Source organism: Etheostoma cragini, chromosome 20 (assembly GCF_013103735.1).
Source record: "Etheostoma cragini isolate CJK2018 chromosome 20, CSU_Ecrag_1.0, whole genome shotgun sequence".
Lineage (NCBI taxonomy): Eukaryota > Metazoa > Chordata > Actinopteri > Perciformes > Percidae > Etheostoma > Etheostoma cragini.
The window spans coordinates 8,528,056-8,541,610 of record NC_048426.1 but is presented as its reverse complement, the minus strand read 5'-3'; the positions used below and the strand labels follow the sequence as shown (position 1 = coordinate 8,541,610).

Here is a 13,555-nt window from a genome sequence, read left to right as displayed (position 1 = left end):
TCGCAAAATAGAGGGCTTCAATTCTTGGGCGACCCTCAGCTGGCTGTTTAAAGTGACTGACATTACACTCTTGTGAAATGTAGCCAACACACACACACACACACACACACACACACACACACACACACACTCTCTATCTCTTTCTCTCTCTCTCTCTCTCTCTCTCTCTCTCTCTCTCTCTCCCTCTCTCTCTCTCCCTCTCTCTCTCTCTCTCAAGGGAGGTGAGATACTGATTACAAGTGGCTTCAGGAATGCATTGTGTTCATCAGAGAGATTTTAATGTCACATCACATAGTCACTATAACAGATAACACAATATTGTCACTTTCTCAAAAGCAAATAGGACAATACAAAATAGATAAAGCTCCAATAAACATTTAGCAGTCTCTTATTTACACTGAAACTAATCTTGTGGAGGAGGGAGTGAGGGAAAGACAAGGAGGTGTGAAGAGGAAAGAAGAGATGTCTATTTGATCGGTGAGTCCAAAATCTCCTCATACTCCTCCCTTTGGCGTCGCCCTCCCCCACGAGCGGGTAGCAGCTTCATCGCCACCAGCCAACCAACGCTCAGTACGACCATCACGTTGCCGACGACCTCCGGCGCAGTGGGAGCCAACGGCAGCACTGCCATTTGCAAAAGCATGGCGACAGGTACCTCCAAGCTCTGAGAGGCGGAGACCAGAGCCGGGTGGAGTCGGGTTAGAGCGTGCGTCATCCCCAGAAAGGCTGCTATAGAGCAGGCAACCAGGCCCAGCACCAGGCCCCAGGCTGGGACACTCGTAGGCCAGGACCAGCCCTCTTGGAGCAGAGCCATGGAGGCTGGGGCCAGCAGGCAGCCAGTCCAGCTTACTGTGAACAAAGCTGTGCCCACTCCCACCCTCTCCTTTAGGGAGCGATACCCAACCAGTGCCAGAGCCATCCACAGCCCTGCAAGAGCCGAAAGAGACCAGCCAAACGCACCCCTCCAGAACACAACCGGGTCAGTTGGTGAATCTGAGTTGCTCTCGTCTGCTGTGGGAAGTAACACAAGCCCCAAACCACACAGCCCTGCAGCCATGCTGATCCCATCACCCAATCCCAGCCTTTCTTCCAGGAGCAAGAAGGCCAGGGTTGCCGATAGTGCTGTGGTTGCCAGGCGCCAGGTCGCTGTGGCGTTTCCAGGATAGGCAAAGCTTAAGGAGGAGTAGGCGCAGCACAGGGAGATAGAGTAGGCGATTCCGTAACAGAACAGACGTAGACGGTAGCCCTCCGGTCCGAAAGGGTTCTCCCCCCTGTGCAGTGGTACAGCCACAGAGAGGAGCTGGACTATGGACCGAACCAGGAGCAGAAACAGGGGGCCCAGACTGAAGCGTTCAGAGGCCAGGCGGGTCAGAACAATCAAACAGCCGTGAGCCAGCGCCGCACCGAGCAGCCCCACCCAGGTGAGCCGCGACGCAGACACAGACGCCTCCCCAAAACTGGCCAGCTGTTCCCCTACCCCTTTTCCAGACCCCTTTGCTGCTCTGGCTCCCCCCTGGCTCCCCTCTCCTCCCCCAGCAGCCTGAGGTTTGTTAGTCGTGTCCTTGTCTTTGGAGCCAAACATGGTCAGAGGCCATCTCCGGCTCTCCGTCAGCTGTTTCTTGTCTGACGTCTCGTCCAGGAAGGAGCCAAAGTCCTCAAAAGATGGAGCGTCATCGTAGCCCTCGTCCCCTGGTTGGGGGAAGTGTGTGTGTACTCCAGGTTGAGGGGAGTAAGGGGTGTGCGTGGTGTATTTGGCTGTGACGGTGTGAGGGTGGATCTTAACTTTCTTCTTAGAGCCAGTCAGGAGGTGCGTGGACTCCATTTTAAAGCTTTAATGACGACAGACACCTGTGACGGAAGAGAAAGGACACTTGTAGAGCCAAATGCAAAATACAATTAACCCTCTTTACGCAAATCCTCTCTCTGCTTTCTCCCTCACGCTGTCCTTCTCGGGGATACCACTTGATATCTCATATATCTTTCATATCTGAGATAATAATAGCAGTGACGCTCATCTTCCTATGTGCCCTGCGTGTTTGGCAGAAAATGTACGTACTGTAAGCACTGCCCGTCAGAGCAATCACCAGTTTAATTGTTTTTTCTTCTTAGTGATGAGAGTTCACATAAAGTTTATATTAGCAGAATCTTACTGAACAATAATGGCAGATTAGCAACTCTATTACTCTTCCTTTAAAACTTCTTGGATAAAATGTCCTTCAAGGGGTGTTATGTAAGCTTCCTTAAGTGCTTCGTGTCTCATTTGTCTTTATCTCTCTCAGTCTCTGACGATTTATTTCACCCTATGCCTCTTTCTCTTCTCTTCCCTCAAAATAAAATAGAATTGTTTTCCCCCAGGTTCTCAGTCTGTCATAATAATAGATATGTCAGCTTTAACGTAAAAATAAAAAACAGCTATGTGAATCCAACGTGCATCCTACACCTCATCTACCACCTCCTCAACCATTTTCCTCTGTTCTTTCATTTCTCCATCTCTTTCCCTTTTTCCTTCAAGGCCTTGCTTCCCGGATGACTACCTTATAACAGATGTGGTAATAGCTCTCTGCAGCAGAGTACTATGGCCGTGCAGGTGCTGTACGGCACATACCCACTGCTGCATTACAGGTTGTAAAACACTCAGCAGTCCAGTGGTTTCTTTGGGAATGGGGAATGCTTTCCTTGGATATAATGTTTATTCATGCAAATCACTCCTCTTTTTAAGTAAACGTAACAGTAATTCGGCAACTAACACAGTAGGTGAACCACATATCTACTTGACTTAAAGGAAAGCCCATGGGTAGGCCCATACAGACTCAGTGTAGGTGGCAACACAAAATATGTATTTTAGTAATAAGACTAGTCTACAGCCCCGCACTGCTCTGCAAGGCTTTGCTTGGACACAGCTGTGCTTTAAGTTAAGTGCTAATGTCAGCATGCTAACAATGTGTACCAAATCTTATGGAAATCCACTGCTGTTGAGACACACTCATAACCACAAATCTTAAACCATTCTGAATGAATTATTGTGGTGCTGCAGAGACGTCCCAACCTACAAATCCTACCCTACAGACTAAAGAACGCATTGTTATTTGGGACAGATCCATGCATCAACAAAAAAAACTGAATCACACACTTCAAATCATTTTAATTTTTTGAGATTTAACATTAGTCTTTGCAAACGAGAACAATGATATGAACATGATCAGTCCCTTCAATATCGTGAATCATATTGCAATCGCAATATCAGTCAAAATCATCCCAATTAGATAATTTCCACATATCGTGCAGCACTGACGCTGGTTATAAATCACATGGGCCGAGCGAAATACTTAAAAGAATACATGACTAATACTAGTAGTATTTGGACCACCAGGATAACATATTTGATCCCAATAAAATTCATTTTATAACATTGAGAGACATTTTCTGGTTAACCAACCAGTTTATTGATGAAATAACTAGACACCAGGGTCTGTCTGTGGCCTGTCTAGCAAATGTAACGCCTGATAAACCAAGGTACTTCATCAAAATGATGCAAAAATCATGTTAACAAAAATTTAAAAAATTACTCAGAAGGTTCAATATATCATCTTTTCATACCGCCCAACCCTAACAATTACCATACATGCATGGCAAAGGTGCATCATATTAGATTAAAAGCAGTTATTCTGTTGTGTTTCCCTAGTCTAACTGCAGCAGCAGACAATTAAAAAGCAGGCGGTTTTGCAGCTCACTGCCGTTTCTCTCATCATTGGTGGTGCAGTCCTTTTGATTTGGTAGGAGCAGTGGGGAGGCTCTATATTTGAGGCAGGCTACGCGACCTTTATACTCTCACATGCTGTTAGTGTTGTTAATGGCAAAGAGCTCCTGAAGTGTTTCATTTAAAAATAGAACAGAATTACATTTCTTTGATGAAAATGGACTTTGAGGAAAATTATAGTATTCAATCGTCCTCAAATCAACTGGAAATTTTACCCTGCACTTAAATAATGAAGCGTGAATCTGGGTTGAAAAAAATGTTTCATGATTTCCAAACTAAAAAAAGTTTGCTGAATAAAGTAATAAATAACCACCGGCATGAGTTTCCACCGATGATATTTGAGAAGTCATTTACTACCACCAAAGGTTGGATGAAACCTGATCTGCTGCTCTGAAAAAAATCTAAAATCAAAAAGAGCATTAGCAGATCAGGAAGTTCTAGTCTCTTTTTGGTCGGTAGTATTTACTGATCTGGGTGATGCAGCCTGCCTCTGCAGTGCTGCTGCTGCTGCTGCTCTCAAAAGCTTCTTCTAACCTTACACAAGTCTAAAGTGAGCCGCTACTAGCCAACACCACACCTGCACCATGTGAGAACAACAGCAGGTAAAGCTCTGATTTTCAGAGAAGGCTCTTCTGAGGAAATCTGGCATTAAAAAAATTAAACTGAGCACTGTCAAACCTGGTGTATGTATTAGGCATCTTCTAACCTGCTATATTTTATTTGAAAAGTAATAACATCTCAATATGGAACATTAATACGCCAATCACTTAATGAATACTCCTACACTGTTAATAATTGAACAGCATTATGCAGCTCCCATAGCTTATTTATTCAAAGTAAGACTGATTATGTCAGGTTATATAATATTTCATTTTGCTGCTAAATACATATGTTTCTGTGTGTGTTCTCTGCTGAAGGGTCATTGCACTGTCCTTATGTAAATCCATGTGTATGTGTGTGTTTAAGTGAGTGGATGCCTGTTTGTGAAGGGTTGCTATTTTCAAGGTTATCAGGGTTCCTGGTGCGACCCTGTGACGCCAGAGGGTTGACACGCGCACCCAGACACGCGCGCACAAATCCATGGGAGGAAAGGGTCGTGCTGATGGTCGCGTTAACATCTCCAATTCACGTTCCATCATAAAGATGTCACTAGTGCCGACATCCGCCCGCGCCTGCAGGGGTGATGGTTCGATTCCCGCCCATGGTAGTCTACATTGTGAGAGGTTTTTAAGCTTCTACCAAACAGCATGTATGTAGGCTATGTATGAAGGCAGCCTATGCATATTGTAGTCTATAATGACAGCACGACCCGTGACCCATGACGAGTTATTGAATGGAGAGAAGCGCGCGCTTGTTCACACTCCACATGCTCCCGCAGATTGACACACCTCAGCTTAATCAGTGAACTCCGACTGAGTCATTAAGCCAATTAGTGCCCTGTATTTTCGTGTGATTTCATAATGTGGTCCGTTAAATTACCAACGGGTGGGTTATGTATAGCTATATAAAGGCTATAGGCCTAATTAAAAAAAAATTGCCTTAACTCACCTGCTTTCCCGCAAACCAGTGGATCCCGCCGGGTTAAACTTGACTCTCGGTCAGCCTCAGTCATTTACCGAGCATCTCCAAAGCTCCATCACCTCTTCTTAGCCATTTGTTCTTTTGCTACTACCTTCTCTTCCTCTGTCTCCTGCGGCAGTCAGTAGTCTCCTCAAGGGCACCGCGACACGCCTCAGCCCGACCAGACCCTGCGGTCAGCTCACTTCACTCTGCGGGAGCTAATGTGTGTTTTATGGCGACCTGCAGCCCGTCCATCACGCTATAGGCACTGATACAGATGCTCCTCCTCATCTTAGACACACACAGAGACAGAGAGAGAGAGAGACAGAGACAGAGTGACAGAGAGAAAGTGCAGAGAGAGAACGGGGGTAAAATTATAACGTCTGAGCATGCGTGATATCACAACACCAGTTATGTATCCCCTGATCATTGTATGTTTGGCTAATATGTCACCCCACTGTGTGTGTGTGTGTGTGTGTGTGTGTGTGTGTGTGTGTGTGTGTGTGTGTGTGTGTGTGCGTGTGCGTGTGCGTGTGCGTGCGTGCGTGCCATGTGTCCCTTACCTGACTTGGGCCATTAGTGTCTTTGTCTCATTACATCCTTTCCTATTGTGTCTGTTGTAAGAATTAAAAAAAGTTTAGATTTTTCTCTCTCTTATTTTTTAGTTGGCATCATGCCGTGGTGCTCTCAGCCCCTCAGGGCCCCCAGAGGTCCCAGTTTTAATATTTGTGGTAATTTGATTAATTGCACTTTAGTTTGGGAACATGCCCCATTAACTTACAACAAAGGCCTTAAAGCCATGTTTTGCATTATTGCTTAATCTTGAGGGGCCAGTGTCAAACACTTTGTTCAACACCTTCGTTTTTTTAAATTGTACCCCCTAAGCAGGTTGTACAAGTTTCACAATAATGTAACAAGCAAGAAGTATACATCTTAAATCAGAATTTTTAACAAAAAGCATTTGGTGTGCACATGCATATTAAAATATAACATCAAAAACAAATTAGAAGAATGTATATAATTAGATCTACTGAGATGTGCTTGATAAAATCCATCATGTTCCATTATCTTCCTGTTTAAACATGACAAAGCCCCCACAGAAATGTTGTTCTTCTTCTTCTTTCCAGTAGGGTGTGAAACAACTGGACTGGCTGCACAGAGAGATTTAAATCCAACACCTTTGGGATGAACTGGGACGGCGACTCTGAGCCAGGCCCGTCGGCCAACACCATTGGCCGACCTGAATGGGAAAAATCTCTGTTTCCAGGTTCCAAAACGCTTTTCCAAAAAACGATTGAGGCTCTTATAGCAGCATGATAGTGTCAAAAATAACCAATTTTTTGAAGGTCTCGGCCTGGTTTTGGAATCAACCACATTTTGACTCGGTCTTGTCTTCGGTCTCGGATGAATGGGACTCTGGATTTTATTTCAAGACCACAACTGCAGGGATATTACTACATTGCCTGTGCATTGTCTGATTTATGTGTAACATCATTATTGTGATTGGATGGAAAACTTCCTACTTCAAATGCAACCAATAACTTGACTTACTTGTAATTTGAAATTTCTAACAGTTAACCCCCTCTCTTCGCCCCCTTTACATGCCTTCCCAAGAAAGTGAATGCAGGAGACATGAGAAGAGGATTTGGCTGTCTGGGAGATGTCAGCCAAATCCTAAAATAAATAAATAATAGAAGATAAGGAGTTTAATTTCCAAAACAACATCTAAAAGAAAATGAATATTAGCTGTACATATTAGCTAGTTGTGTATATGCTGTATGTTATGGCAATAAAAAGGGGAAACAAAGAATCTTAATTTGTTTCATGTGGGTGTTTTTTATGGGAATCTGGATCTTTCCGATGAATTTGAGGGATGCCTATAGTTAGCATTTTCCACATTTTATTGTGTTGTGCAGTATGGGACTCGCACTGGTCTGGTCTTGCTCTGTCTCGGTCTCAGCACTTCAAAGTCTTGGCCTTGTCTCGGCCTCGACACACTCCGGTCTTGGTAATGACTTGGTCTCGGTGTAGGTGGTCTTAACTACAACAGTAGGCTAGGTGTGAACAGGGAGGGGAGGTTTGGAAAAAGAGGAGGCAGATGTTGAAGGAGCTCAGTACAGCATCTCCTCCACTGTTTGACTCACAAACACTGCACAATCTCACACACTGTAATCTTTTTGCAACCTGACAATAATTGTTTTGACATTTTGCTGCCATAACACTGTGCGCTCTGCTCCATTTTGAGCTGTATTAACCTTTGCCTAATGCATCCGGGTGCACTATTGTAAGGTTCGGTTGTTATATTGTTTTATATGAAGCACTGGAGAGTGACTTTTCCAGAGAGCACATAACGAGAGGAAAAAGATGTTTCTCCATGTTCCTTAATTACCCCAGATACTTGGATTGTGGAAATAAAACAGCCAGTAACCCCATTAAGGAGCAACCAGTCTCTGTAATGTACCACACACTTATTATTATTTTTTTCTGTGGTGTCCAAATGAGAGAGTGAGCAGGATTCATTGCCAACCAACAACACATTTCACTAATTGGCTCTTTACTGTGTAATGAGGGTATGTCAGAGTACTGTCAACAGTACCGTTTTATACTTGCAAACATAATCTGCACTGTAGACAATTATCTATTGACTATCACTATAATTATGCAAACATTTGCCTAATTATACATTAAGCACACAGAGCAACATCAGCATTCATTTGGATTCACATCTATGACCACAGAGAACAACTGTAAGTACAATAGGAATTTCCCTTTTAGCTTTTGTTTGGTCTCCACTATGTTCACAAGAGAAGTTGCTAACTTTGTCTGGCTGCAGTTTGGTGTGTGGCAGGTAGTGGCTGTACAGTGCTTTTTGGTGTATTTTGAAGGGCGCGGGTAGGTGGGGATTTGCCTTTGTGGAATCAAACCTTCATGAAAAATTTGTTATCATGAAGGTTTCATCATGTCGTTAATAATTCAATGCTCATTCTGCTCACCTGGAAAATTGCACATTGAGTGTTTTCTAAAGACTGAAAACAAGCCAGATCATATGTACAATAGTAATATCCATTTTAATCTTTAATCAACTGGTGTTTTATTGCGTTATTTAACACCCTAAAATCTGAAAAATATACCTAAATAGTAAAGCTGTGAGCTGTAAAATACACTGATATTACAGATGCTAAAATGCTCAATAGAACTGAGCAGAACTGTAGAGTCCGCTGATAAGAACCTACATTACCCTGTCCACATTACACATAGTCATTGGAGCCATTATTACTGTAATTTAGGAAAATTGATAGGAGCAGCTCAAAGTCAATGTCAAATTATACTTTATTATCCCAGAGATGGGAAATTTGTTTGGCCAAAGTGCAGCACATTTAAGACACACAGGCATGTACACACAGCCCCTATCGTACACACACACACACACACACACGTAAACACACACACACACACACACACACACACACCAACATTTAGGAATACATAGTTGGGTATGCACACAACTAACAGCCTTCCCAAGCTCACACTTCAGTAAATCATGCAAACAGTAGCAGGCTTGAAACACACAAGCATGAGGCAACATTCCAAATTAATTAAAAACAGATAAAAGAAAAACAAAGTGTTGCAAGAGATGGACAATACAATTCCTTATCTTGTCTTGTGTCTTTCATTAAAAAGTCTAATGGCAGAGGGGACAAAAGACACGCTGAAACTTTCTAATTGACCTTTGCAGCAGCCACAATAGCTGAGTTGCAACCTCATTTTTAAGGGGTGGATAGGATTTAGTAGTAATTATCTGCTCAGCCTTACTCACAATAAGACCTGACCATAGCTGAGTGACTGACATCTGACTACATCCAATAATTTTGCTCGCTGTATTTACCAAACTGCAATTTGTCTTGATTGCACGTGTTCCCAAATACGCAGACTAAACCAAAGGACAATATGCTCTGAAAGACTGTGTTTAAAAAATTATCATTTATGTAATTATTATTATCATGAATAGACAGAGACCACTAAAGTTATATCAAAGTTCATTTTTACTTGTGAACACAAGGAGACAGTTTCCACACTACAGAATAGTACATAAAATGCCCAACTGGAAGCTCTCTACGGACACTTTTTTATACAAAGTGGATGTTACTACAAAGTCATGACAACGTGGATGTTGTGAGTTTATCTCATTGGGTCTGGGATTCTCCTCTGGCTGCTCTGACCCCAGAAACACCCTGTACCTTTCACAAGGACAAGGACCAGGACAAGCTCCGTGTTATCTTGTTTAGAGGGATCAGTATAATATGGTATTCTTATGCAAACAGTTGTTACAATAATCAGAAATAAAGTACGTATCACAATTTTTCTAACAGACTGTTTTGTAAAACAATTTTAAAATAATGCAGTCCACATGAAAGTAGTTGAACTTCAGTATAACAATACTTTACAATAAAAAACACTACTAGGTGACTGAGAAATGCAAGTTTTGTTGCACTACAGCTGTACAACTTTCAACCTGTGACTCAATAAAAATTGAACAAACTTTTTGGCCAACGTTAATGAAGCCATCCATTATCATAGACTAATGTATCGCCATGCAACAGTGCTTCTAAAATTTGGTTTCTAGTTAGAACAAGCTGGAATACAACAGGGATAATGGATGTTAATTTTTGCACATTTTTAAGATGGAGCTCAGAACTAAACTACCTTGCTTCATCTCATCATTCAGAATGAGACACAATTTGATTGAGCCCTGTAACCCTAAATATACCAAATCCCGCTGTGTGGTATATCTGGGATGTTTCAACATAATTCCCCTCAAAATGCAGCACAATTTTGCTAAAATTAGTCTAATATGGCCAAATGGACCCACATGATGCACAAAGCTAATTTCCTTGTGTTTTGTCCCTGGGGCTTTTTTTTATAGTAGCCATGCTTCTCAGATAGATGGTTGCTGGTCAAATATATAACTAAGTTTCTTTCTATCTTTCTTTCTTTCTTTCTTTCTTTCTTTCTTTCTTTCTTTCTTTCTTTCTTTCTTTCTTTCCCATAGATTTGCTTTAGGCTATGTCTCTGAAGATGAGAAGGAATATCTAGTGTTTCCATGGTTACAGCAAATAAGAGTAGCACATCAGCCCCAGCTATTCAGGGCACCGTTTAAATCCCATCGTCTACTCTGCAGGCCAGCTTTTGGGTAATGGGTTCATCACATCCAGCCTGGGAGGTGCAGCCTCCAGGGAGTAGTCTGTGTCTTGCTGTGATAAGAATATGCAAAAGGAAGCAGAGATGAGCTGATATTGGCGAGGAAGTGGGGACGGAGGGAGGCAGTTGGGTGGGATGAGAGCCCTGTAGTAGAAAGAAGAGGGGGATGATGGATGGATTGAGAGTATGTAAGAGATCAAGAGGTTTTTGATGAATTCAAGCACATGTGAGAACTAAAATCAAGAAACTTTCAGTACTGTCTCTCTCCTGCTCCATTTCTGGCTAGGATGAAATGAATTATAGAGTACAGTGAAGGGCAGAGTTGCATCCAGACTTAGATATTTCATTTATTTTCTTTCACCATCAGCTGCATCTGTGTTTTCCTTGTTGAATCTTTCTTCCTCAATCCGCCTCTCGAACACACACTCTATTTCTGTTCACACACATATTAGCATACGTGGGCATAGGTTGGGTAGTTTCTCTGCCAATTTCACACTTGTTTGACACAGGAGGCATCATGATTGTCTGTTAGTCAGATATTACCATTCATGGACATTCAATTTACATTTTGGGTGATTTCTATGGTAAATAAACAGGATTCCGCATCCATTATTGTTATTAAATATGTCTGTTTTGGGCGTTCAATGTTTATGAACTATCCACAGGATGCCATTATTCAAAGCTCGGGTCCTTGGATGTCTGAGCGCCTGTTTTCATTACAGCAGGAGCTGATGAGAGTGGTAATAAGTGAACCGCAACCACAGACAGGACACATTCATCACCGCGCCTTTGTGTTGGAGGAGAGGAACAGGGGAGTCAAAAAAGAAAAAAATCCACCCTTGTTGAGATGAAGACGGAGATGAGATGATGATCTTTTATGGAAACTAGGAACCTGGACTAGTAGTGTATTACACACACACTGCAGCAAAAAAAAAGCTTGACTACGTCTGCTAACATCTGTGTGTGTGTGTGTGTGTGTGTGTGTGTGTGTGTGTGTGTGTGTGTGTGTGTGTGTGTGTGTGTGCGTGTGTTTTCCAACCAGCGATGCAATACAGCACTCTACTACCTCATGCATTTTTCACTCCCACAGTGGGGGCCTGGTTTTGACGCCGGTCTGTGGCCCTTTTGCTGCATGTCATTCCCCCCTCTCTCTGCCGTTTAATTTCTTCAGCTGTCCTGTCGAATAAAGGCTGAAAATGCCCAAGAGAAAGAAAGATAACAAAATAACAAAAAAGGGAGAGCGAGGGTATGAGGGAAGGAGGGCAAGGGCAGAAAGAGGCGGGGGGAGGCTTGGGAGATGATGAGAAAGTCAGAAACGGGGTGTCAAAGAGGTTGCAAGAAATAAAAAAATAGAACAGGCATGGTACAACCGCGTGAAGTCAGTCTGTTAGTCAACAGCCCCAGAGATGACTGGGATGAAACAGACCTTTATTACGTAACTCGCATAAATGTTGCAGAAAAGGTTTTGAAATGAGCCTTTATCAAAGCACCCTTAAAGCCACGGGTGTGTGTTTTCCCACAGATTTTAATGTTAGTCATTGCTCTTGACTATTTAAATCATAACCTGTGATTACCTTGACAGTCTAAAAGGGTTTGCTCTGTTAATGCCTTGCCAGACAGCCTCTGTTGCCATGGTTACAGCCCCGGGAAAGTTTTGAAATTGTAATGGAGGCTGTGATTGAGCGTGTTATGTGTGTGGATCCAGGCATGGCTACATTTGTGTGTATGTGTACCACAGTTTCTCAAAATCTGCATCAAAACTGTCAGTGAGAACATAAACATGGATCTAGATGTTTTCATGCAGATGTCATGGAAGTCTACTGGTTATGTAACTGTAACGTTGCACCATGCATGCCTAAAAAGTAAGGTGTAGTCTTAATGAAACGCCTTCATGAGATTAAATACTGGGCAGGTTTAAAACAGATTAACCTGGGCAAGTGTCTACAAAATGAGTTTGAGATGCTGAAATGGTTAACGTTGAGGATTGTTGGCCCAAAGGAAAAGTGAAAAGCTTAAAATCCATGGCAAAACACTGCAATGTGATGCAACACCCTGCACAGACAGATCCATTGTGTTGGAGTTTGTCTGAACAAAAATGGTAGATGACAAGAGGATAAACAGCCAGACACTGGCTCATACTGTAAGTGCACGTATTTAGTGTGTGTGTGTGTGTGTGTGTGTGTGTGTGTGCGTGTGTGTGTGTCTGCGTGCGTGTGTGTGTGCGTGCGTGCGTGCGTGCGTGCGCGCGCACCTGTTTCAAGACTTGATTGTGTAATGTCACAGATCAAAGTGATGACAGAAAGCAGCCTCTCTCAGAACAATGTAAATATCCATGATCATTAATATATATACATATATTATATATACATATATTTATACATATATATATGTATATATATATTCATACATACATACATATGAGCAATAAAATTATTTTTTTTTACAATTGCTATGACAATTTTTCAATACTTTTAACAACTCTCCCAAACTCTTAACAAACGTCCGTCTGTGTAAGCTATATAAGTAACATATTTATTCTTGCTGAAGTCAAAAAGCTCCTGTTGATACTCTAAATTGAAACACAAATACTACTGAGAAACAGCTGACTGAAGTTAAAGTATGCAAATAGACTAATCACAGCTGATTCCCATCTTGGAAACACACTCAGGTGTTGAGGTTTTTTCGATTGCATGACCATGTGGTAATACATGCAGTAAAAGAGGTCCTGTTCGGGCTGATCTTGTGTGTAAAAGGAACAATGTAGGTGAACACAAAGAAAGTGTGAATAATTCCTGCACGATGGAAAGGGAGACAAGTACCAGGACAATTCTGTCTCTGTTTTTTCGTAAACCGTACATTCTACAAAGCTCTGAGATGGCTCATTTATATTTTGTATTGGATTTCTCCAGCAAAAGAAACCAAATGTGTGCATTTACTAAACCCAACAAACAACAAAAACAAGAAAAATGTGGAGAAGCTTCAAGAGAAACTGCAGTGCAAAACACAATATATTAAAAGCTGACCTGACACATGTAAATA

General features: G+C 42.2%; 1 protein-coding gene across 1 annotated transcript; it reads right to left on the bottom strand.

Moving 5' to 3' along the window:
- Positions 1-252: 252 nt before the first annotated feature.
- slc35g2a (solute carrier family 35 member G2a) lies at positions 253-5,661 on the bottom strand. Its single transcript, XM_034857868.1, has 2 exons — positions 5,306-5,661; positions 253-1,848 (listed from the first exon to the last, which is right to left on the bottom strand). The coding sequence occupies exon 2, from the start codon at positions 1,820-1,822 to the stop codon at positions 467-469; it is 1,356 nt and encodes a 451-aa protein (XP_034713759.1). The 5' UTR covers positions 1,823-1,848; positions 5,306-5,661; the 3' UTR covers positions 253-466.
- Between the last annotated feature and the right edge of the window lie 7,894 nt (positions 5,662-13,555).